Source organism: Danio rerio, chromosome 10 (genome assembly GCF_049306965.1).
Source record: "Danio rerio strain Tuebingen ecotype United States chromosome 10, GRCz12tu, whole genome shotgun sequence".
NCBI lineage: Eukaryota > Metazoa > Chordata > Actinopteri > Cypriniformes > Danionidae > Danio > Danio rerio.
Genome location: NC_133185.1, coordinates 6,750,418 through 6,775,209, shown reverse-complemented (window position 1 = coordinate 6,775,209; position 24,792 = coordinate 6,750,418). Strand labels below are relative to the sequence as shown.

The window sequence follows — 24,792 nt, the reverse complement described above, 5'->3', positions numbered from 1 at the left end:
GTAGTAAGTCATCCGGGTACTTCTCGCATACTGATTTTCGACTTCTATGAATTCGGACATACTACTCGGCTCGCATACTGATTTTAGCGTACTATATAGTATGGAAGTATGCGGCTTCGGACGCAGCCCATGAGTAAATAAATACAGACAGTGATGTACAGTGCATGTGGAAAGTATTGATAGTGCTTCGCTTTTTCTATTTTTTTATGTTATAGCCTTATTTCAAAATGCATTAAATCAATTTATTTCCTCAACATTCTACATGCAATACCCCATAATTAAAATGTGCAAAAAAGATTTTTTTAAATTGTTGCAAATTTATTAAAAATAAAAAAACCTGATAGAGCTTGAGAGGCACTGCAAAGAGGAAAAAAAAAGACGGGTGTGCCAAGCTTGTGGCATCATATTTAAAAAGACTCGAGGCTGTAGTTGCAAATTAAGCAAAGGCTGTGAATACTTCTGTACATGTGATTTTTCAGGTTTTTTACTTTTAATAAATTTGCAACAATTTCAAAAAATCTCTTTTCACATTGTCATGATGGGCAGGGCCAGACGGAATCTGCGGACGTTTTTTGCTATTTCTGAATTTTGGTAAAAATCTGCAGATTTCTGCGGAATTATTTTGGGAGTATCCAGCAGAGTATCATAACTAAAACCTTAATATATTAAACAAAAAGTAACAAAATACTGAATAAAAAGTGAATAAATTCAGATTTACACATTTACTCAAGTAAATAAACAGAATTAATAATGGGTTAAAAATCTGCAGAAATCTGCGAAATTCTGTGGAAAATATGAGGAATTCTGTGCACGCAGATTCCGTGTGGGCCTAATAATGGAGTATTGTGTGTAGAATGTTGAGGAAATAAATGAATTTAATCCATTTTGGAATAAGACTGTAACACGTGGAAAAAGTTAAATGCTATCAATGCTTTCCAGATGCACTGTAATTATGTTTTAAAATAAAAAAGTTATACTGTACTAATATAGTATATAAATATTGCTCACATTTTACTTTGATGTACTATTCACACCACTAACTAAGACTTTTAACTCAAACTACAAATCAGCTGCTTATTAACAGTCAGTAAGGAAGTATTTGGGTTTAGCTATTGGGTAGGATTAGGATGGTTATTAGTTTAAATTAGTTTGACCAGGTGTGTTTGATTAGGGTTTGAACTAAACTGTGCAGAGCTGCGGCCCTCCAGGAACTGAGTTTGACACCTGCGCACTAGTGCATACTGTAGGTCCCAGGCTGTTTCTGAAATCGCCTATTACTCAGTAGGTACTGCATTTGAATTTAAATGTACTACCTGACTATTAGAAAACTTTGTTCTATGCAGTATGAATGTCAGTAGTATGAATGGAGCCCTGTTTACACTGTCAGGTCTTGATGCCCAATTCCGATTTGTTACCTATATCAGATTTATTTCGCCTGTCCGTTTACAGTTTTTTTTATTTTATTTATTTTTTATTGTAACCCATATCCAATTCATGTGTTTACACTTGCCATACAATTTACGATGCATGCATTAACGATAAACGCGTGTTCTAGCATATGTGCCACACTAGCCACGATAGAAAAAATTGTCCTGTTTTTAGCTCTGCGAAATATGCGAAGCGTAGTATAAGCAGTGAATGGTTCAGTCCAGATTTACCCCCACGCAGTTTATGTAATGGTATGGCCCTGATGTGTGAGTGTAGTTGAAGATGTAGCCTTTGCCTGTGTGCACACTGGTGTTGGAGAGAATGAAGTTGTTCTATGTGTAGCCCGCAGTGCGTGTATTAATAGTGACAGAAAGCAAAGGTTACAACACAAAGTTCGCCCAACTTTAAAATGATTTTGAGGCGGAGGAGGTGGAACAGGGCCGTCATCGCAGCTTGCGCTTATATGCTGTATGATGTCCTCCACCATTCAAAGGAATGTGTGGGTACGAGAGAGATCTCAGGTCTGGTGGGAGCAAATTGTGGCGACTGACCACTTTCCTCCATGTTTCCTTTGTTGTTGTTGTTTACCGCGTCGGAATTTCCACACAAGCGCTTCCTTCTACATCATTAAACCGCGGAGAAGCACCACATTGTCACAAGTTTAATGACGTACAGAACGAAATGCCTCAATAAATCCGATCTGCCTGTTTACATGACAGTCGCATTGTCACATATCCCCGTATTCCACATATGAAGGAGGCCTGAAACCGATCTCTGAATTTCAGAATGCATGCATTTTTTTCGTGTTTACACGGTCATAGAACAAATCCGATCTGTCACATATGAGCAAAAAATCGGAATTGGGTCACATTTTAATGGCAGTGTAAACAAGGCCTTTGTCATCAACACGTGACCTACCCACGTCAGTTGCATCGCTTCACTCCCATTCATGAATTCTCTCGCGGTGCATCATGGGATGGCGTAGCATCCATTGGATGCTCACTTTAGATACTCGCTGGAAGTAGGAGGTCATCCAGGTACTTCTCGGATACTGTTGTTTTTAAATTCTATGAATTGGGGCATACTTCTCGGCTTAAATACTATTTTTAGCGTACTATATAGTAAGGAAGTATCCGACTCCGCTTCAAACCCTAATTAATCACACCTGATCAAACCAATCAAGTTGTTCAAGACTACTAGAAACTATTAAGCAGGTTTGAGTTGGAGCTAAACTGTGCAGAGCTGTCCAGGAATTGAGTTTGAGACCATTGCTCATTAGTGTATAAACTCTTAAGGGGCCAAACATATATATCATTTTGAAGCGGTCCTGACTGTTTATCTGTTCATATGGAGTCATTGTCAGACGTGATGTTGACACTGTGAAAGTGGCCTCACCTTGCAGGAGCGCAGCATGTCTGCGACAGCTCGTCTGCTTAGGTTAGCAGTGGCGATCACGTCCTCCTGACGGCAGGAGTTCCCAGCAGCCACTGCTTTAGCCGTGGCCAATGTGATGCCTTTGGTCATGCGGATGAACTCCTCTGGAGTGGCCGTCTTTGGAGGAGGATCTGCACTGCTGAAAACCTGAGGGAAAGACACACAGATTGTGTTTAAATCATAAGATGATCTCAAAGACTTAAGTAAGTTAAGGTTTATTTTGTTTCAATTTCTGAATTAAGTTTTTTCCGTCTAAAGCAAATGTATAAAAGGCGCTGATATTATTGACCTTATCACAAATTTAAAATTATTTAGAAAGTTAGACTTCTGGAGAACTTAATTAGTAGAAAAAATATAATAGGAAATACTGTGAAAAATGTCCTTGCTGTCCTAAAAATTACTTTGTAATATTTGAAAAAGTTTGAAAATTGTGTGGGCGAGGCAGTGGCGCAGTAGGTAGTGCTGTTGCCTCACAGCAAGAAGGTCGCTGGTTTGAACCTTGGCTCAGTTAGCGTTTCTGTGTGGAGTTTGCATGTTCTCCCTGCCTTTGCGTGGGTTTCCTCCGGGTGCTCCGGTTTCCCCCACAGTCCAAAGACATGTGGTACAGATGAATTGGGTAGGCTAAATTGTCCGTAGTGTATGAGTGTGTGTGTGTGTGTGTGTGTGTGTGTGTGTGTGTGAATGTGTGTGTGTGGATGTTTCCCAGTGATGGGTTGCGGCTGGAAGGGCATCCGCTGCGTAAAAACGTGCTGGATAAGTTGGCGGTTCATTCCGCTGTGGCGACGCCGATATAATAAAGGGACTAAGCCGACAACAAAATGAGTGAATGAAAATTGTGTGCAAACAATTTTTGAACCCCCAAAAGAGCATATAAAATATTAAAATAAAAGTCAAAATCCATATATTGACATCCTTAACCATTCATAATAATTATTATTGAAATATTTGTTAATATACTTGATTGAACTGTAGCCATGAATGCACTGATTTAGAGAGTGTGTGAGTGTGTGATTCTTACAGCCAGCTCTTGTTTGATGTGCTCTATGGTGGCCTCTAGTGCTCGTGTGCCTTTAGTGGCTTCATCCTCCACTGCCTTCACTGTCTTAAGTAGAGACGTCACATTGGTCACCATCACCTAATGAACACCACAGAAACGACACGAATCCAAAAACACATTAGCAATGCCACTTAACATGAATGGGAAATCAAAGGAGAAATCAGTTTTATTAATAGAGGCAATACAGAAAGGTTTGCTTTGCTGAAGCCTGGCACAGAAAGAAATATTGAAAGAGACGTTCAGAAATCAAGCAAATCAGAAAGATTGATTGGAAATAAGAATAAAAAAATAAAAATTAAATGGAATAATCAAGGCAGCACGGTGGCGCAGTGGGTAGCACAATTGCCTCGCAGCAAGAAGGTCGCTGGTTCAAGCCCCGGCTGGGTAAGTTGGCGTTCCTGTGTGGAATTTGCATGTTCTCCTCGTGTTGGCGTGGGTTTTCTCCAGGTGCTCCGGTTTTCCCCACAAGCCCAAAGACATGCGGTTTAGTGGTAACTTAAATAATATCAATAACTAAATATACATAGGTCAGAGAGGGTCAAATCTTTATTTATTCACTCAACTTTAGTTCAGATATTATTAACTGTAAATTCTTAATCTAAAGAGAGGATTAAGAGGGGGGAGTGCAATGGGTCGTAAATTGAAAAATGTTTGTTTTGTAGATGGGAATTAAAGTCATATTTTTATATTTCTATGAAGATTTGATGGAGCAATCTAATGTAGTCAGTCCACTTGGATTAGACATTTCTAAATACATTAATTTGGAGTCGAAGGGAGAATGTAATCTTTTTCCTCACATACATATTATTCAGGAAGTAACCAGTGTCTTGGAACAGCATTTTTGGCTGTGATTATTAAAATATCGAGCAAGTATTTTTTAGATTTACTTATTTGGATATCAGAGCTTCCAAAATGAATAACCATGAATTAAAAGGGTAGTGCAATATTAAGTATGTCTTCTATTACTAAACTAAACTACTAAACTAAATGAAATACACAGTAATTAAGAAATGATACACATTTTAAACTGTTTAAAATGACCTTTAGCAAGCTTAATTATAATCAAATAAACGAATTAGAATCAGCTCAATATTCTAAAGGTAGGTTCATACCGGGATGCTTTTTACTCACGTTTTTCGTCAATGTTTAACGCCTTGTGATTAAATAAAGGGCGTCAATGTGATTGTGCACACCAACGCGCAAAACGCAAAAAATGTTTAATTTTTAAAGAAAGGCTTCATGCTCATTTTTGTGTTTTGATGCACTTCGTCAAAACCTTCTCCAAGCGAATTGGCACTTTTGTTTATGTGCAAGGAGCTGCTAAAATTACAGTAAACAGCACTTGAGGACGCTCAAGCGCAAAACTGTTAATGCAAGTGCACATTGAAGAAGATGCCCAGATGCCATATGAACGCGGAGCTGTACAGAAGGAAAAGTGCTGTTTGATAAACGAGACATCATCTACAGTATATTGCTTGTTTGAATTACCAGTAAACAGAGGCTGTTTCTCAATTCAAAGAATGCTGAGAATGGATTTGCGTTATAGTGAAAACCGGTCTCGAGAGACCGCGAGAACATGAGAGAAATGAGATGCTGCGTTCTTCCTGATGGTGACATGACCTTCACGCATGCTTAAAGGAAAGTTATGTAAACATTACAGCATTCATACAATAAGTTATTGTTTTTTCCTTTCTCAAAATATATACTATGCATAAAGACTTTACAAATATACGCTGCACAATACAAATAAAACAGATTTTAATACAAATTTCAGCAAGTAAACATCCTTAATATATTTCTGCCTTTATAAAGATCTTCATAATGTTTACTTTCACCATTTCATTTAAGGAAACCCCTGAGGATTATTTCCGAGTTATTTCTCTAAATTTTAATTATTAAATCTATATAAAATGCTGCACTTCCCACCTCCAATGACTTCTGGGACTTCTAAAGCGAGTTTGGTGCTTAAGTCTGCATCAATGCGTCCTCGAAATCAAGAACACATGCGGGAAGTTTCACGCATCCTCCGTTCTTGAAGTTTTGTAACGGAACTTTGGTAGCTACACCAACGCGCAAAACGCAAAAAATGTTTAATTTTTAAAGAAAGGCTTCATGCTCATTTTTGTGTTTTGATGCACTTCGTCAAAACCTTCTCCAAGCGAATTGGCACTTTTGTTTATGTGCAAGGAGCTGCTAAAATTACAGTAAACAGCACTTGAGGACGCTCAAGCGCAAAACTGTTAATGCAAGTGCACATTGAAGAAGATGCCCAGATGCCATATGAACGCGGAGCTGTACAGAAGGAAAAGTGCTGTTTGATAAACGAGACATCATCTACAGTATATTGCTTGTTTGAATTACCAGTAAACAGAGGCTGTTTCTCAATTCAAAGAATGCTGAGAATGGATTTGCGTTATAGTGAAAACCGGTCTCGAGAGACCGCGAGAACATGAGAGAAATGAGATGCTGCGTTCTTCCTGATGGTGACATGACCTTCACGCATGCTTAAAGGAAAGTTATGTAAACATTACAGCATTCATACAATAAGTTATTGTTTTTTCCTTTCTCAAAATATATACTATGCATAAAGACTTTACAAATATACGCTGCACAATACAAATAAAACAGATTTTAATACAAATTTCAGCAAGTAAACATCCTTAATATATTTCTGCCTTTATAAAGATCTTCATAATGTTTACTTTCACCATTTCATTTAAGGAAACCCCTGAGGATTATTTCCGAGTTATTTCTCTAAATTTTAATTATTAAATCTATATAAAATGCTGCACTTCCCACCTCCAATGACTTCTGGGACTTCTAAAGCGAGTTTGGTGCTTAAGTCTGCATCAATGCGTCCTCGAAATCAAGAACACATGCGGGAAGTTTCACGCATCCTCCGTTCTTGAAGTTTTGTAACGGAACTTTGGTAGCTGATGATGACATTACACGAAAACACAAGATCGCTGAAGAACACGTATTGAGAAACAGCCAAATGTAAAGGATTTTAACAAGTGTGTCAACTTTCTTCTTCTGTGTTACAAGTGAGTGTCAGAAGCTTAAAGTTGTGTAGCGCAACCCATGGACGGGTATTTCTGTTGTTCATCAAGCACCATCTGACGTCAGGGAGTAATTTTGCACAGTTTTCTGCTCAACGCTATTGAAAACCGATTGGGTTTGGGTTTTTGGAAAAGCCGATGGCGATAAACGCAAAAGAAAAGCGTCCAGGTGTATAAGAACCTTAAGGTTATTTAGTTTTACATCACTTTAAAAAAAAATTATGAACATATTGTAAACATTATATGATGTGTGTTTTAGCTACCGGTTTTAAAAAGTCAGTTGCGTTAGCAATACGTATATACTATCATAGTATTTATTCACATTTTAAATGATCTTTTCTTTTCAGATTTTCTTTTTTCTTATTTTTTATTTAAATAATTGTATTATGTGCACTTGTGGTTTCATTAGTTATTAGTCATGCCATATTAATATATAATATTTGTTTTTACATTTGTGTTGAATTGTTTTATTTTGTGTTTAAATTTGTTAAAGCAATATTAATGTGTTTTAAAAATGTTTATCTAATATTTATTTTATTAGTTTTAGCTACCAATAACAACCACTTATCCAAGCGTAAATCATCGTCATCAGTTCTTCCAGTTTGGTTTGTAGGTCACAGAATCATGATTTCAGGTCAGCTAGTGTTGTCTGGCAGCCCATAATAATCAGGACAGTCATTTTGATTGAGCTCAACCACTGAAAGCCCCGAGCAGAGACAGTCTAAGGGCTGTGTGTTGGAGAATGTTTTGTACCTTAGCAGAGTTCTTGAGCTGCAGCATGGCGGGGTCATCGTGAGGTTTGCCGGCCGCTGCTTTGGTGGCGCTGATCAGGTCACCCAGAGCTTTAGCCACGTCCTTCACAGCGTTGATCAGAACCACCTGACAAACAACAAATACAGTTGATAAAATTATAAGCCCTACTGTGATTTTTTTTCTTTTTCAGATATTTCCTAAATGATGTTTATCAGAGTAATACTTTTTTTATTTATTCATGACAATTTGCATTTGTATAATGTTATTATTATTAGAAGTATTTATTATAAGCATATTTATATTTGTTTAAATAAAAACTAGTTTAGATTTGTTCATTTGTCTGCTTTTGGACCAGATGGGGCATAAGAATAGGATGTGTGTTTGGATATAACTTTTTAACCACACTTCGTTATTATTGTTCATTTATTCGTTTAAAGCTAAGAAATAGCTTTAAAACAAATCTTTGCGCTTAATAAATGAATCAAATATGCAGACTACTGGATGTCTTCAGCAGAGTGGGTACAACACTGTTTCCTTATTCATGAAAGTAAAGAGTAAAAGTAAAGTAAAGAAAAATTAAAGAGGGTGAATGGTGGAGGCTCATTGTTTATCCTCGGGCTGCAGATGGCCTGTTTAACTGTTTTCTCGCTAGTGGAGCGTTCAGTTTTTCCACTTACAAAGCTTGCCAAGTAAATACCAAATGCTCTTAAAGGAAATTGGAGATGAGACGGATTAGTTTAATATCACAATATGCTCAAAACACACCCATAACTCATTAAAAGACCCTGTTAGACCATGCGCTGGGGCACAGACTGTATTTTTCCGACCTTAAAATAGCAAAAGTGGATTCGAACATGCTTTTGCGCCATGCGCTTTAGACTTTGCGTCTAGATCGTTAAAATAGAGCCCTGAAAGTGTATACATACATTTTTTTTGTCCTAGCCATTGAATATCTGGGATTTGTGTTTGTCGCTTTATATTGTAGTTTCCATTAATCAAAATGTAATGCTTCTATTAGGGCTGCACAATATATGACTTTAGCATTGATATGTGCGAATCTGCAATAGCCACATCGCAGTATCTGCAATGTAGAGTTTTGATCATAATTAAATAATTATAAAACTGTATCGAATGGAAAAAAATGAAGAAATGATAATAGTGTTGTTTGTTGTTTTATCAGTTTTATGTTGTATTTTGACTCCAGTTCAGCCATCGTTAAGATGTGCAGTCATTTTATGTTAAGATACCATTTTAAAGATTTTTCATTCGATAAAGTTGGTTATTTTTGCTAATATTAATAAATGATTCATAGTGCGCAGCTATTATAAAGTATTATCAACATTATTTTTGTGAAAAAAAGAGTTTATATTTGGTTCTTTAAGTTGATCTCCATGGTTAGTCAGTTACTTACTGTAAGTTATAATTAGTTAACTATAAATATAATTAGTTAATTAAGTAAATTAAGTTATTTTAAGGCCCAGCTCACATTATAAGAGAACAGTTAGTATAGAGTTAGGTAACAACAGAAAACCGTTATGTAAATATTAATGCTACTTAATTAAGATTCAGTCGCATAACAATACATTACCCTGACTAGTGATACAAGAAATACAGAGATATACTGTAATGGAGATTTCATTGACTGGAAGCTTGTTTTTATCATGTTAATTGACTTAAACAGGTGGAAGTGTAATTGTCTGGATGACTGCACTTTCTTCAACAATTTATAATAAGCTTTGAGAGTACGGCATGAATTATTAAGTGTTGTTGCCATGGTAACAGCAAAAACCCAAGAGCTGTTGCCAGGCACAGGACTCCAAACTCAGACACGAGAGAGAGAGAGAGACAGAAAGAGAGAGAGAGAGAGACAGAGAGAGAGAGAGAGAGAGAGACAGATAGAGACAGAGAAAGAGAGATAGAGAGACATAGACAGAGACAGAGAGAGAGAGACACATATAGACTAGTTCATATATCCTGGTGGGGACATTTATAGATTTGATGATGTTTCTATAATACAAACCATATATTCTATGTCCAACCCCTAGATCCAACCCTCACAGGAAACAATATCCATTTTTACATTTTTAAAACACTTGATTCTGTGTGATTTATAAACATGTTTACATGCAGGGACCAGAATTGAGGTGACAAGTCCACTTGAGTCTGTGTACATGCAGGTTCAAGTCCCCACCGGTAGTGTTGACAAAAGTAGAATTCGGTACCAGTACTGAATTTTTAAAAATGTCCAATTCCTGTTAACATTTGAGTGCTGTTGAACACCGCTGATTGGCTATTGAGCACATGAACACAACTGCCAATCAGCAGTGTTTCAGTACAAGCTCAATAGCTCTCAAATGTTAGTGGGAAATGGATGTTTCAAAAGTTAGAGTAGCGATTGATACCAAACTCGATACTTTTGACAAACTACCCACCGGGATATAAAAAAAAAAAAAAGTACACAGAGGTGCACACACAGACAGACACACACATACAAGAGAAGAGAAACACACACATAGACACAAACACATGCACTGACAGCAGGTTCCAGTTGTAAAGGGGACAGGATGTGTGTGGTAGTACCTGTGTCTCGGGGTCTTCAGAGCCCAGACTCGCTGCCCCCAATTTAACCACATCGGCCAGTTTGGTGATGGTGTTGACAGAGGACTGTGCAGCCTGAGCCAGTTTCTCCTGACTTGCTCCGGCTCCAGAAACCAGCAGTTTCGTGTCCTCCACCAGAACTTTAGCCGTCTTTAAGATGTGCTCTCTGCCAAAGCACAAGAAATATGTAAACATCACAATCCTGCTAATCTAATGGTAAAATGTATTGTCAAAATAAAAAAGGAAAATGTGAAGGTGGAAAGTGACGTCAATAAAAATACATTTATTAAAAAGCTATCACATAGAGCACAGGTGTCAAAATTAGTTCCTGGAGGGAAACAGCTCTGCCCAGTTTAGTGCCAACCCTAATTAAACACGCCTCAAACTAATTGAGTCCTTTAGGCTTGTTTGATACCCAGGGGTAAAGTTGCGGTCACACTGCACTTTTCTCCCCATAGATTTCCATTCATACGCACACGAATGTGTCAGACTAGAAATTCCTGCAACAGGTTAATTCACTGCATTGGAAAGTTCAAGCTTGGTGAACTCTGACCGAAATTGCATCACATCATTGTGTGAGACCAATCAAAGATCAAAACATGACCTCTCTGGAAAGAAATTTAAAACATTGACCAATCGCTTGCTTTTTTAATGTCTAATCATCTTGTTTAATCCCGCCCCTTTTCACAGCGATGTACGTAATCTCTAGTTTGACCGCAGCATCAGTGTGTTAAAGTAGGACTGCGGCCTTTCATAAATTGAGTTTGACATTCGTGACATAGTGTAAGAGCACACCGGCGTGTCAATAGATTGATAGCTGAGCAACTATTGGTGTGCACTTTTTTGTCATTATTAATAATAATAACAAAAAACATTGTGAAGTTATAGCAAAATGCAAAGATTACATGATGTCGGTTTGCCTGACACTAACCCTCTGAGGTTTGAGGGTGTTTTTAGGGCCTGGAAAAGTTCTGAAGTTCCCTGACATTTGTGCTTCTTTCAATTACTTTACATATAAGTCTAATACCACAGCAAACAGCACAAACTGGGAAACAATAACATGTTAGCAACAATTATGTACGTGATTGTGTTTTTGAGAAAGAAACGTTTAAGCGTGGTTAAACGTCTTTGTAAATATTGTGAAGTCACTGAAATAACCCCATAAAACACACTGAATATTTGGTCACAAGACTTCAAGAGCTGCATCTTGTAGCCTACAGCAGTGGTTCCCAGACTTTTTGCTGTGTGCTCTTCTTTCTAATATTTGACACCTGTTAAGCACCCCTTTCTCTCATTAAACTTCACATTTTTAACTACAAGATCTAAATACACATATTTTCTGTGTACGTGATTAAAATAAAAATAATAAAATATGTGAATTTAATGGACAAGCTTTTATGAAGTTGACAATTTTCACAGCGTCATTAACTACAGATAAAAGTTCATCTGGCCTGTTTTTCTATCGCTGGAGCTTCCTGGTGGATGCTGCAGTGTAGCCAGGAAACCGATGGTGCAACTTTTCAGATGAAAGCTACTGCTCCTTTGTGCCTCTTTTCTTCTACTTCTGCAGTTCCTCCAATTTTCCTTGAAAAAACTTACAGGCATGTCTTGTAAGTGGCTGTGTCTTGTTTGTAAGTGCCGCACCATATATGAAGGCTTAAGACTGCTATTAGCTAAAACCCCACCACAGACTACACAGTGCTGATTTGGATTTTCTGCATTTCCAAACCCAAAACCAATGTACCTGTCGCTATATTTACATTTCTTACTTGACATTTTCCTCACTCTCTAGCGTACTGTAGGCCTAATTCTCTTCATCAGTACATCTCTGCTGGATTTCTCTGTTCCTGTTCTCTGTTTCTGCGCCTCTTCACCTCGTTCGTTATCCTCCGAGTCCATATATTTGAGGCCGCTGCACGTCTCCATAAAAGAGGCCGATGTAGATGGTTCATCCCTACTGTCACTTGACTTCTTTAAAGTGGCAGTTTTTAACCAGGTGTCCATTTTGATGAATATAGTAAGCGGAAAAAAATAATGAATGTACTATCACTTGGCATCTAATGTGAAAGTGAGGCGGTATTGTAACACAGACGTGAAACCGTGAGATGAGTAAATATCCATAGGTTGTAAATTACAATTTGCAATGTGATTTTTTTTTCTCTCTCAGTGAATTTATTTTCTTTCAAAAATATGACATGTGAAGTTTACCAAAGATAAATGCATAAAAATATTCAAAGATAACATTTTCTGTCATTACAAACATTACATACACACCCCTGGGGGTCAGACTCCGCACCCCTGGATGTGCACACACCACAGTTTGGGAACCACTGGCCTAGAATTTTTGCTTCAAAATTATGTGCAAATCATTTTGTTTACATGCTTACTGAAAACAATATATTGATTTAAAATGTCTAACACACTGAAAAGCTGCTCAATGGCTCACATGCAAGTAGTAGCAGCGTTTTAAAATGAAAACGGTCTCTTCAGCGTTTAAAAAGCGCAGTTTTCGACGATCGAAAACTCTGGCGTAGTGTGGACGGATGGCGTAACCGCAGCAAAACATATGCGTTTTAAAACTAAAATGTATTAGTGTAAACGGAGCCTTAGCCTTTATGCATTTTTTTGTATCAGCTCTCCTGTTATCAGCTGACTTTCTGTCCATTTAACAAAAGCAACATGAAACTGCTTCACACTTTCAGGACAATGTAGATAAATGTTTTAAGACAAAACATGATCTGTCCAGTTCAGTATCACAGTATTCTGGTCTTTGTTCTGAATTATGTAAAGTACTTGTATAGTCTGACTTGGGTTATTTGTATAGTTAACTGTTTTTAGTAAATGTACACTGTAAAACATTATTGCTGATTTTTTATTTAAATGAACTTTTAAATTTATTGAAAGATTAAATGAACTTTTGTAGTTACAAACCGAGTAAAATATTAGATTAAACTTTGTAGTTGAAGTAGTAACTTTAACTAATATTAAGCAGTTAATTAGAAAGTTACTAATTATTATTAAAGTAACATAACACCATTAGTTTTCATGTTTTTTTGTCATATAATTTTTCATAGTGCATAGTTAGATTAGCACTTCAATATGTTAGTTATGTATAGGTATAAAAATTGCAGTGTTGTGTTAGTTTATGTAGCACTGTGGTCCTATTGGACGGGACAGTTCCTTCCACTTTATGTTGACAGATGTAGGGGAGTGACAATAAATCTCCACTGACTTTATGTTTTCTAAAAAGAGATCAGAACCTTTCCGGCCAATCAGTGCCAAAGCATAAAGGCCAAATTTGGTTCCTTAAAGGGATAGTTCAACAGTCCTATAGTTCAGAGTACAGCTTAGAGTAAGTTTTCATTAATTTGTGAATAAGGCATGCAAAGCTTTAGGGTCTGGAAGTTCTAAGAAGCTAACATTATGGATTGAGAAAGCCAACCTATTGAAGTCCTATTTAAACTTATTATTATTCTTCTGAGACTAAAAATTCCCACTGTATCTCCTCCTAGGGCTTTAACACTATGACCGGCAAACTTTGGTCAGACCTTCAGACTGGTCTGACTCGGGTTGCTTTATCTTATTTAACTGATCCGACTTTCAGCTTTCCAAAAAGTGTCCCGGAAAACTTGAAAAAGTCCCATCGACTTAATATTGCAAGCAACTTTGATGCATCACATCTCCAAACAAGAAATACTTAGAAACATGCGATATTCCACATCTAAAGTAGCTGTCAGGCTGTGTAAAAGTAGATATTAAACTTGAGTGTAAGTTGTAACCTTGGGGCGCAAGAGCGTCTCAAACTTTCTCATTAGCTATGTTTCCATCCAAAAATGTGAAAAAAACTTTATGCGCAAACCTGGGTTATCACAGAAAAGTTGTGCGAATGAAGCATCATTTCCATCCAACGAGTCAAAGCGAACAAAATCGTCACTTCCTGATTAACTGGCGCCAAATATCAACTGTAAATACTGCATTTGCTGCAGTAGGAGAAGCTGCGTCAATCTTTTTTAAATGAATGTGCCTCAGAAGACAATCCTGACAAGCAGTGAGCGCGCAGTGGCGTTTGAAGGTGTCAGACACGGAGCACAGGCGCTCTTGATTCTGGAGGTCATTAATAATATAATAACATTAATATTGAAATGGTAAGGCATTTTATAATGACCAAAACAACATTTCAGATGTTTTATAATGTGCTCAGCCTGACGTTTTATCCATTTACATACATTTTAAGCATCACATGATCTCTTTTAACAAAATCACATGACCTTTTTTAATGCGCATGTTGGAGTTTGTGTGGTAAAAGTGTTTCCATTGCGCATCTTTTCTTATCGAATAAAAAGTTTATCCTACCAAGTTAGTTTTTTATGCGCATTTTCAAAATTTATGCGCATCATGGCGTTTCCATCAACTGTTTTTTTTATGCGCATTTGCAAAATATAGTAAAATAGGTGGATGGAAACATAGCTACTGACTTACTATGGTGATAGTAAGAGACTTTGCTTGCTTGCCTGCCTGCCTGCCTGCCGCCTGGTCTGTCCGTTTGTTGGCCTGTCGGTCTGTCTGTCTGTTGGTCTATCTATCTGTCTATCTAACTGTCTGTCTGTCTGTCTATCTATCTATCCGTCTATCTATCCGTCTATCCGTCTATCTATCTATCTATCTATCTATCTATCTATCTATCTATCTATCTATCTATCTATCTATCTATCTATCTATCTATCAATCTATCTATCTATCTGTTTGTTTGTCTGTCTGTCTGTCTGTCTGTCTGTCTGTCTGTCTGTCAAACTGTTTAAAACTAAATAAACTATTGCCAACAGCCTTTCTCAAGTCGGATTTAAAGTTTGTCTTGACAATATATAATAATCAAGTTATTTTTTTATGTGTTTTAGCTAAATAAAAGTTATACAGTGCGTTGTTAATTGCAGAGCTCCTCTATTTTAAAACTTTTATAAGGAACAAAACTGTAACAACCGGTAACAATAATGCAAAAGTAACTCAAAAGTAACATAATCTATTACCATAAAAGGTATCTAAGTAACTGTACTTTTTGGGGGCAGTAACTCAATATTGTAATGCATTACTTTCAAAAGTAACTTTCCCCAACACATCTTTTTTAAATCTGAGGTATACACAACTGCTCATACAATATTCTAATTTAATGGAAAATGTTTGATTTAACTAACGTCCACTGAAATATGTGCGTGTGTGTTTTTTCTGTAAGGACACATGTAGTACCTGTGGTCTGCAAATGTCTCTGCGTTCTCTCGGTTGAGAGTGCCCGCGGTGGCAAACATGATGGTGGTGTCTAAATCAGCAATGATGCCAGAGACAGCGCTCGCGGCAGTAATGCAGGCCTGAGTGCCACGATTGCCTGCCTGAAGAGCTGCCAGCACATGAGAGACCTGAGACATATAATGATATTAGTAGTCTGACCAAGTCTGAAATGGCAATCATATGTGGAATACGAGAAGAACACTGCAAACCTTCTCAGAGACTTTCCTGGCACTGTCAATGAGCTCCTTCTTAGTGTAGGAGTCGTTTGGACTGCACTGTAGCGCTCCTGCTTTACTGACCAGACCAGTGCAGGTGTAGCCCAACTCAGTCACCTGCTTCTTGATATGTGAACCGATCTGAAGAACAAACCGTTGAGAAGAATGAGCATGTTCAGCCTTGATCTGGTAAAAAATTGACTTTCATGCAAACTCTACAACTGATTTGAAGCATCTCACAGTGCAACGATGATTAAAATGATAATTAAATGTATTACGTAAATGATAAATGTATTAAATATTCAGGAATAAACATCCCCAAGGATATGACTAATTTAGAAATGCTTAATTATGGTCCCATTAATAAGACAATAAAATTAGACATCGCAAGATGGAATCTTCTACTTAAATTACTTCATAGAGTTTATCCCACAACATTATGTCTACAAAAATTCAAAATTGATATTGAGTTAGTTTTTGTGAAAGCTTTAATGAAACTAATTCACATTTATTTTGGTCTTACCAATATACTCGACTTTTTTTGATTAATGTTGAAGCTTTTATTGCTCATAGTATTTTAAAATCCTTTTCCTTATCTTATAAACATGCGATTTTGGGTTTTTATGTTAAGGATCGCTAATTAAAAGATGCTGGTTTGATTATAAACTTTTATTTTAAATTTTATTATTTTGTAAATTTCACATACATAAATCCAAGTTTTTCAAGAGCAAACCTCTCTTTATGGTGCAAGAACAACTAATATATGCTCCTCCTTTAACATTTTTACATTAAATGTTTGTATACATGCATTTCCTGTTGAAAAAGTGCATTAATAACTCTTGTTTATAACTAAAATTGGAAAATGTGCATAATATATTTGTATGTAATTTGATAATTATGTACCCTCTCCTCTGTTTTTTGTATTTCTTTCTCTTCTCTTCTCCTTTACATTCTTTTTTTCTCACTTACTTCATTCTTGTTAAGAAATGTAAAGTGATTGAATTGTATTAGAAAACTGTACATGCTGTTTCTTGTTAATAAAATAAATAAATAAATAAATAAATAAATAAATAAAGATTGAATCTTCTACTGTTTTTCAACATGAAATCTAGAATAGACTCAATCAAACAAAACATATTTCTAAGACTGCTTTATTATGGTCTTTACCTGCTCCCCTAGCTAAAAAACAATTTTCAGGTTGAGATAAACTGATCTCCAGATTTATATGGCAGGGCAAGAAACCAAGGGTAAAAATTAAAACCCTGCAATTGAGTAAAGAAGAAGGAGGGGTGGCCCATCCATACTTGCAAAACTATTTCTGGGCAGCAAAACTGAGATGGATATAGACTAGATAAGGACATAGAGATTGGTTGGTGTGACGAGTTTCCTATTCAAACAATCATTGTGGATCAAACCTCAATAAAGGAAAATAATCAATGGATCAAGGTAACCTTAAAAAATTTGTCTGAGCTCATTAAGGTTTATAATCTAACAGACTCTATGAAGGTTTTGAAGTGGGCTTCATATGACTCAGACTTTAAACCAAATACTTTAGATATGCGTTTTAAAAAATGGGCTAGGAAAGGGATAACAACTTATTCTTCAATTATGGATAAAGGACATTTAATAGATTTTAATGCAATAGACTCCAAAGAGTTCTTTAGATATCTTCAGCTCCGGCAACATTTCTATCAAAAAAAAAAAAAGACACTGATGGTGATACGAATAAGAGTGCTCTAGTTAAATTATTGATCTGATCACAAAATCAAACTTGACCAAAATCTGCCTTGTAAAAATGCAACCAAAGAAATGTTTAACCATTTGCTGCATCTTAAATGATAACAATACGAATTTTACTAGTTTTAATGAATATTTTATACAAATATTCATTTGTGACAGTGAAAATCCAACTTCACATGAACAACCCATGTGATTTTCAATCTGGTGCAACACTGAAATCTAAACCGAAGGGAAAATAGTATGACCAAATACCTCATCGTTTTCAGCAGTCATGGCTGCACATTTGGCCTCTGATGCGAGGTCACCGAACTCTGTGGTCAGCTGATTGGCCAAACCGCCCAGCTCATCAGGGTTGGTGTTGGATTTGGTAACCTAGTAACAAAGTATTTTAAAAACACATCATCAGTCTTCTTGTCTATAAACACTACAGAATCCTTCCTTCGCTGAATTACTCTGAACCGCAATATCAAGACAGATAAAACTTAAGTGAGAAACATCTACATTTTAAACAGTACAAGAGCTCAAAACAAGCATCTGTAAATGCAAACGAAGAATAATCCAATTTATTCACGTATATGATACTAGAATATGCACACAATACTCTCTGATAGATTTTTACTGTGCAAATGTCTGCTGCTTCTTTTCTACTGATGCCATGAGTAAGAGTATGCAGATGTTTGTGCTATGGAACATTGTGCTGTGTTGTTTGGTAATCTTTTTCTAGTGTCAAGTCATGAGGATTTCTTTGTCTTTCAGCCAACAATATTAGTTAAGTACAGCATCAAATGACTGAAAGTTCATTAACAGCGTTATTAAAAATAAATAATTTGACTCAACTTAAAAATGTAAGGAAACTTGCTGCACAGCCTTTCAAAGTGACTCAACTTTTAACCCAAGTACTGTAGGTGACTTGATTCAGCTCTAAAAAGCAGTGCTGCAAGTTGTCTTACTATTTAAGTTATGTGTACAGTTACAGTGAGTATGCAGGGCTAGGTTTTACCATCTCCTGAACGGTGACAGCGATAGCTTTGGCTGTCTTCACCATGGTGGTCTGATAATCCACAAACGTTCCTTCAGGCTCGAAGGCAGGTCCGTCCTCCATCTTGTTAATGGACTGAGTGATGGAGTTGACCATTCCTCCCACTGCTCCTGCAGCGCTGGCCACTTCTGCCAGAGTCGAACCCAGATCGTCCACCGCCTCCTTCATCATCTGAACAGACTCCTCCAGAGCCTCTTGTGTGTGCGCCGCCTGAACATACACATCGACACTATATTAGGGCAGATCGCGAGCAGACACAATAAAAAAAAAACAATAAACAAAACAATTTGATGCCACAGTAGATTAAGAAATCCAGTCCAACTTTATAACAAGTGGCCTAAAGTAATATGTACTTACAGTACATGGAAATTAGTCATTTGTTACAATGTACTCAGAGTGTAAATACATGTATTTACATTGTACTTATGATTGGTTAAATACCTGCATTGTTTACATCTGTAATTAATTTCTGTAAGAACATTTATAATTACACTGTTGACCATCCCTTACACCTTAACCCACCCTTAAAGCCACATGTTCCACTAAACCTGTCACAAAGACTTTCTATATTCCCCCTCAAGAGCACCAGAAATCTTCTGCAATAGATTATGATCACAGTAAGTACACTGTATTAAGAGTTTGATGTAAATACAGTTAAGCTCACAATATAAAGTGGGCCTGAAATCCTGCCAAAATCAAAAATTTAGAAATGAAAGGTTTTAAGGACAAAGAGACATACAGATATATTATTTGCAGAGATGTATAGTAACGAAGTAGAACTAAGTACTAAAAGGCTGTATCTGTTCTCTACTGGAGTTTCTTTTCTTCCAATCTGCAACAAGAATCAGTCCAAGGCACTCGAGTAAAGTGAAAAAATTAAAAAGCCTTTATTCACATGGCTAGATCTCTAAAAACCAACGCGTTTCGGCAGAAGTCTGCCTTCATCAGGGTAACAGTGATCAGGTGCGTCTAGAGTCTCTTTTGAGTACTCTGGTCACATGACTCATTTAACATCTCAAATGGCTCTCAAATAATTTAACAAGCAAACTCTACTACCATCATAAATTCGGCATAGATACACAAACACCCACTTAAATGAGTTTTTCTATAGATGCTTTACAGATCGTCATTATACATTGATGTATGTGTTTATATGTATGTATGTATTTTTCATGTATGTGTATATGTATATATTGTATATATGTATGTGTATGTATGTATGTATGTATGTATGTGTATATATATATATATATGTATGTATATATATGTATGTGTGTATGTATGTATGTATGTATATATATATATATATATATATATATATATATATATATATATATATATATATATTCTTTTTTCTTCTCTCTCTCTCTCTCTCTTTTCCCACATATGCAAGTGGGTGTTTGTGTATCTATGCCGAATTTATGATGGTAGTAGAGTTTGCTTGTTAAATTATTTGAGTGCCATTAGAGATGTTTAAATGAGTCATGTGACCAGAGTACTCAAAAGAGACTCTAGACGCACCTGATCACTGTTACCCTGATGAAGGCAGACTTCTGCCGAAACGCGTTGGTTTTTAGAGATCTAGCCATGTGAATAAAGGCTTTTTAATTTTTTCACTTTACTCGAGTGCCTTGGACTGATTCTTGTTGCAGATTTGATGAATCCCTTACCCAAAGAGCACCGACCATACATTTGAACTTACCCTAGAGCGCTTTTTGTTTTGTTTTTTCTTTTCTTCCACTTTTACTTCAGTACATATTTTCGATGAGTTTAATACTTTTACTCTGATAGATTTGTTAAGTGCTGCATCGTTACTTGTTACAGTTATAAAAATTGTACAAATTTTTCCAAAGCCACATTATCACTACCAGAGCAGCAGATGGCTCTGTCACAGGTTTGAAGAAGCTGACTCGTCGTCATTCAGATGATCAAAGAAGATCATGAAACATCAGCAGTTTCAAATATCCAGTGGCCTTGAGGTTTCAACTGATGAAGAATGGCCCCACTGACTTTGTTATCTATGGTGTGAAGATACAAGATGTGCGGCACCTGAAACTACAGATACTGGAAGCCTTAGGTGGCATTTCTCCTGCAGTGTTGCTATCAGTGTGTGAAGAGTGGAAGAAGAGTGTTGCATTGACAATCCAACACAATGGGCAGCACATTGAACACATTTTATAAATATTCAGAAACTTGTAAAGAACTCATGAAAGAGTAAAGTTACATTAAAACCAAGCACACCATCGTTTTTCTTGTGAAATTGCCAATAAGTTTGATGAGTCAAATGACCCTCTTCCTATTGAAAAAACAAAAGTTGGATCCAAGATGGCTGACTTCAAAATGGCCACCAGGGTAACCACCCATCTTGAAAAGTTTGCCCCCTCACACATGCTAATGTGCCACAAACAGGACGTTAATATCACCAGCCATTCCCATTTTATTAAGGTGTATCCATATAAATGGCCCACCCTGTATATTAAATATACCTGGAGTCTGGGAAGCCTTAATTTTCCCACCCTTAACTATGATCATGCGAGTTCAACCATCTAGTATGACTTAAGTGTATCAACAGTTGAACAGGCAGCAGGGTAGACAGACCATCATCAGTAGCTGCTGTCTCTTACCTTGTGGTTTCCTCCAGTCTCTTTGGCCGTATAGAGCATCTGTAGCGCAGACTCAGCCAGAGTCTTGGTTTGGTCCAGCACGTTCATCTGCTGCTGGCTGTTCAGGATCTTAGACGCTGTGCCGATGGCAGCCATGATGAGCGGCTCAAAGTAACTGACCATCTGAGACACCTGTGAGGGTAACACTCACAGTGAGCTTGAATCTTTTAAAGGGTAGAAAAATACTGGGAATTTAAGACTGGAAACTTTCCATGGAAATAAATGGGAATATATTAAATTAATTAAAAAATCTGGTCTGCAGAACCAGGTTTAATCAATTATTTACCCCTCATTTTCCTCAAATCACATGTACACATCACTTGTGCTGTAAGCTATTGTGCCCCAAAATTTACTATTGTATAAACAAATACACTGACTGAGCAAACATTAATGTGACAGAAAAAAAACACACATACACTTCCTGACAAAAGTCCTGTCACCCATTCCAGTTTTAGGAACAACAAATAATAACTTCTAGTTGATCGTTTGGTATCAGAAGTGGCTTATTTGAAAGGCAAAAGCCTCTAAATAATGCTTATTTTACCACAATAAAATATGATCATGCCTTGACTTTTAATTATTTAATTAGGACAGTAAGGTCTGACTTTGAATTAATATTGTGTATGACTCTGATGAGTTTGGACAACTGCATCCATACATTTCTGCAATGACTCAAATAACTTATTAATGAAGTCATCTGAAATGGCAAAGAAAGCGTTCTTGCAGGACTCCCAGAGTTTATCAAGATTCTTGACATTTATTTTCAATGCCTCCTCCTTCATCTTACAAGCTCAATCATGTTTATTTCTGGTGACTAGGCTGGCAAATCCTGGACCACCTTGACCTTCTTTGCTTTCCGGAACTTGGGTGTGGGGGCTGAAGTATGAGAATAAGCGTTATCCTGCTGAAGAATTTATCCTCTTCTGTGGTTTGTAATGTAACGGGCAGCGCAAATGTCTTGATACCTCAGGCTGTTGATGTTGCCATCCACTCTGTAAATCTCTCGCACACCCCATACTGAATGTAACCCCAAACCATGATTTTTTTTCTTCACCAAACTTGACTGATCTCTCAGAGAATCTTGGCTCCATGCGGGTTCCAATAGGTCTTCTGCAATATTTGTGATGATTGGGATGCAGTTCAACAGAGGATTCATCAGAAAAATGTACCTTCTCCCACTATTCCTAATGATCAACTAGAAGTCAAGTTGATATTGACATAAAAGTTGATGTCAGGTAGTGAAAGAATTAAAGTTCCACTTATAATTAAATCTGTCAAAATTGTCATTTTAATATACAGTTTTAGTCAGAATTATTAGCCCCCCTGAATTATTTGCCCCCCTGTTTATTTTTCCCCCAATTTCTGTTTAAGGAAGAGAAGATTTTTTCAACCCATTTCTAAACATAATAGCTTTAATAACTCATCTCTAATAACTGATTTATTTTATCTTTGCCATGATGACGATAAATAATATTTGACTAGATATTTTTTAAGACACTTCTATACAGCTTACAGTGACATATAAAGGCTTAACTAGGTTAACTAGGCAGGTTAGGGTAATTAGGCAAGCTATTGTATAACAATGATTTGTTCTGTAGACTATCGAAAAAAAAAATAGCTTAAAGGGGCTAATAATATTGACCTTAAAATTGCTTTTAAAAATTATGAACTGCTTTTATTCTAGCCAAAATAAAACAAATAAGACTTTGTCCTGAAGAAAAAATATTATCAGACATACTGTGAAAATTTCCTTGCTCTGTTCAACATATATTGGGAAATATTTAAAAAAGTAAAAAAAAGTCAAAAAAGGGGCTAATAATTCTAAACTCAACTGTATATTAGTTTGTGTGCATGTCAGCTTATAAACAAAATGTATATCGTTAAGCTTGTATATACAGTTTATATAAATTCCTCAAAACTTCAAGTAATTTAAACAAATTTCCATAAATTCCAGTAAAGTTTCCAACTTAGAATTTTTCCAAAATTCCCATGGAAATTTTCTGTAAATTTTCCACCTTTTTGCAACCCTAAACTTTTATACCAATGAGACACTTTTAAAAATGATCAAGAGTTCAGACCTTGTGTCCCAGCTGAGAGGCATCAGCACGGGCTGCGATGGCCACTGGTTCAATCAGGTTACTGATTTCATGCACAGACGCCGCCATCTGCTCGTGCAGAGCCTACAACACAAAACAACAATAACACTTTATTGCATTAATAACAATGACAACGATCATTAGCAGGTCTGCGTGAAATCTGTGCCCTCAGCTTTAGATATTCAGCTCTAGTTTGTTACGACTGTTGGTGTCTGCCAGCAGATGGGGAGAACATTGTTTCCTCTACGGGAGCTGGAGAAACATCATTTAAAGACGAAAAGATAAAGCATCAATCTGGTGCACTATGCGAATTCATAGTTAAGAGCTCCAATCTTTTTTCAATGTTCAAACTGAAATAGAGATTTTTTTTTTTTTTTGCAGTCAACATAATACTTACCCCATCCTTTTAGAAAGTCAAATCATAATAATAATAATTAATATTAATAGTAACAACAACAATAATGATATTAATAATAATAATAATATTTTGTCGGGAAAACTGCCGTTAAGCTTTTATTTTTAGAGAGAAACTGCACTTTTATTTTGAATGGGAAACTGCAGTTTTGGTCAAAACAGATTTACAAAAACATTTTATTTGCATTTTATATATACTCACAATCACTTTGGGAGTTATGTAACTGTGAAAGTAATGCGTAACTGGTGCCTATTAAACGCTCTCTGTTACTCAGACACGCTAGTTTTTCGAGATCGCAGTCCAGTGAAAAAACAACAAAAATTAAAATTAAAAATAAAAATATTGTCATAAAACATCTCATTCTAAACCATATAATGAAATTATATTTATTTTAGTTTGCAATTACAGTAATTGATTTAGGTGACTTATAGACGTTGCATACGCAGTGCACATGATGTATTTAAGTGTCTCAAGAAAAATGACGTCCCACCTGCTCTCACAATCCCAACATTACATGGATTGGGACTTTTGAAGTAAGCAGACACGGATGAAGTGTCATATGCAAGTGATTTGAATGTAAAGTCACATCCTGTGGGGCAAATCGAGTGAATAACGGTGCAAATTGGGCATTTTGTGCATTTGACCTGCTTTAGACTGCAAAAAAAAATGGGAGCAAACACCTAACAAATGGAGCAATGAAACAGACTGAAAGCAAGGAAAGCATGGAGGTCGATTCAAGGATGACGGCTGCTGAATGAGACCGAATTGAAGCACATTATTTGTGCTTTAGATGTATGGCTGGTATTATGTGGTGCATCAAATCGCTAAATGTCTTTGCTTAATTCTTTCCTTGCAGTTAACAAGAGAAAACGCTTCCCAGTGAAGAGTGAAATCTGAGAAGGAGAAAGTAAGACTGTGGGTAAAAATAAGAGTTTTGCAAGCTTCCTTTGGCTTAATCCAGGGATGTCCAAACTCGGTCCTGGAGGGCCAGTGTCCTGGATAGTTTAGCTCCAAC

At 36.6% G+C, this 24,792-nt stretch overlaps 1 protein-coding gene across 5 annotated transcripts in view; it reads right to left on the bottom strand.

Annotated features, from left to right (window-relative positions):
* The window catches only part of tln1 (talin 1), a 207,001-nt gene that overhangs the window by 32,783 nt on the left and 149,426 nt on the right, over positions 1 to 24,792 (bottom strand). For all 5 annotated transcript variants that reach the window (XR_012385895.1, XR_012385896.1, XM_005155499.6 and 2 more), the window contains 10 exon segments: positions 23,345 to 23,446; positions 21,228 to 21,398; positions 18,565 to 18,813; positions 17,817 to 17,936; positions 15,819 to 15,965; positions 15,571 to 15,737; positions 10,312 to 10,495; positions 7,732 to 7,857; positions 3,881 to 3,997; positions 2,824 to 3,009 (listed from right to left, as the gene is read on the bottom strand). Coding sequence is in view for 3 of the 5 variants with exons in the window: in XM_005155499.6 (XP_005155556.2) it covers positions 2,824 to 3,009; positions 3,881 to 3,997; positions 7,732 to 7,857; positions 10,312 to 10,495; positions 15,571 to 15,737; positions 15,819 to 15,965; positions 17,817 to 17,936; positions 18,565 to 18,813; positions 21,228 to 21,398; positions 23,345 to 23,446 (1,569 nt within the window). In the remaining 2 variants the exon portion in view is untranslated.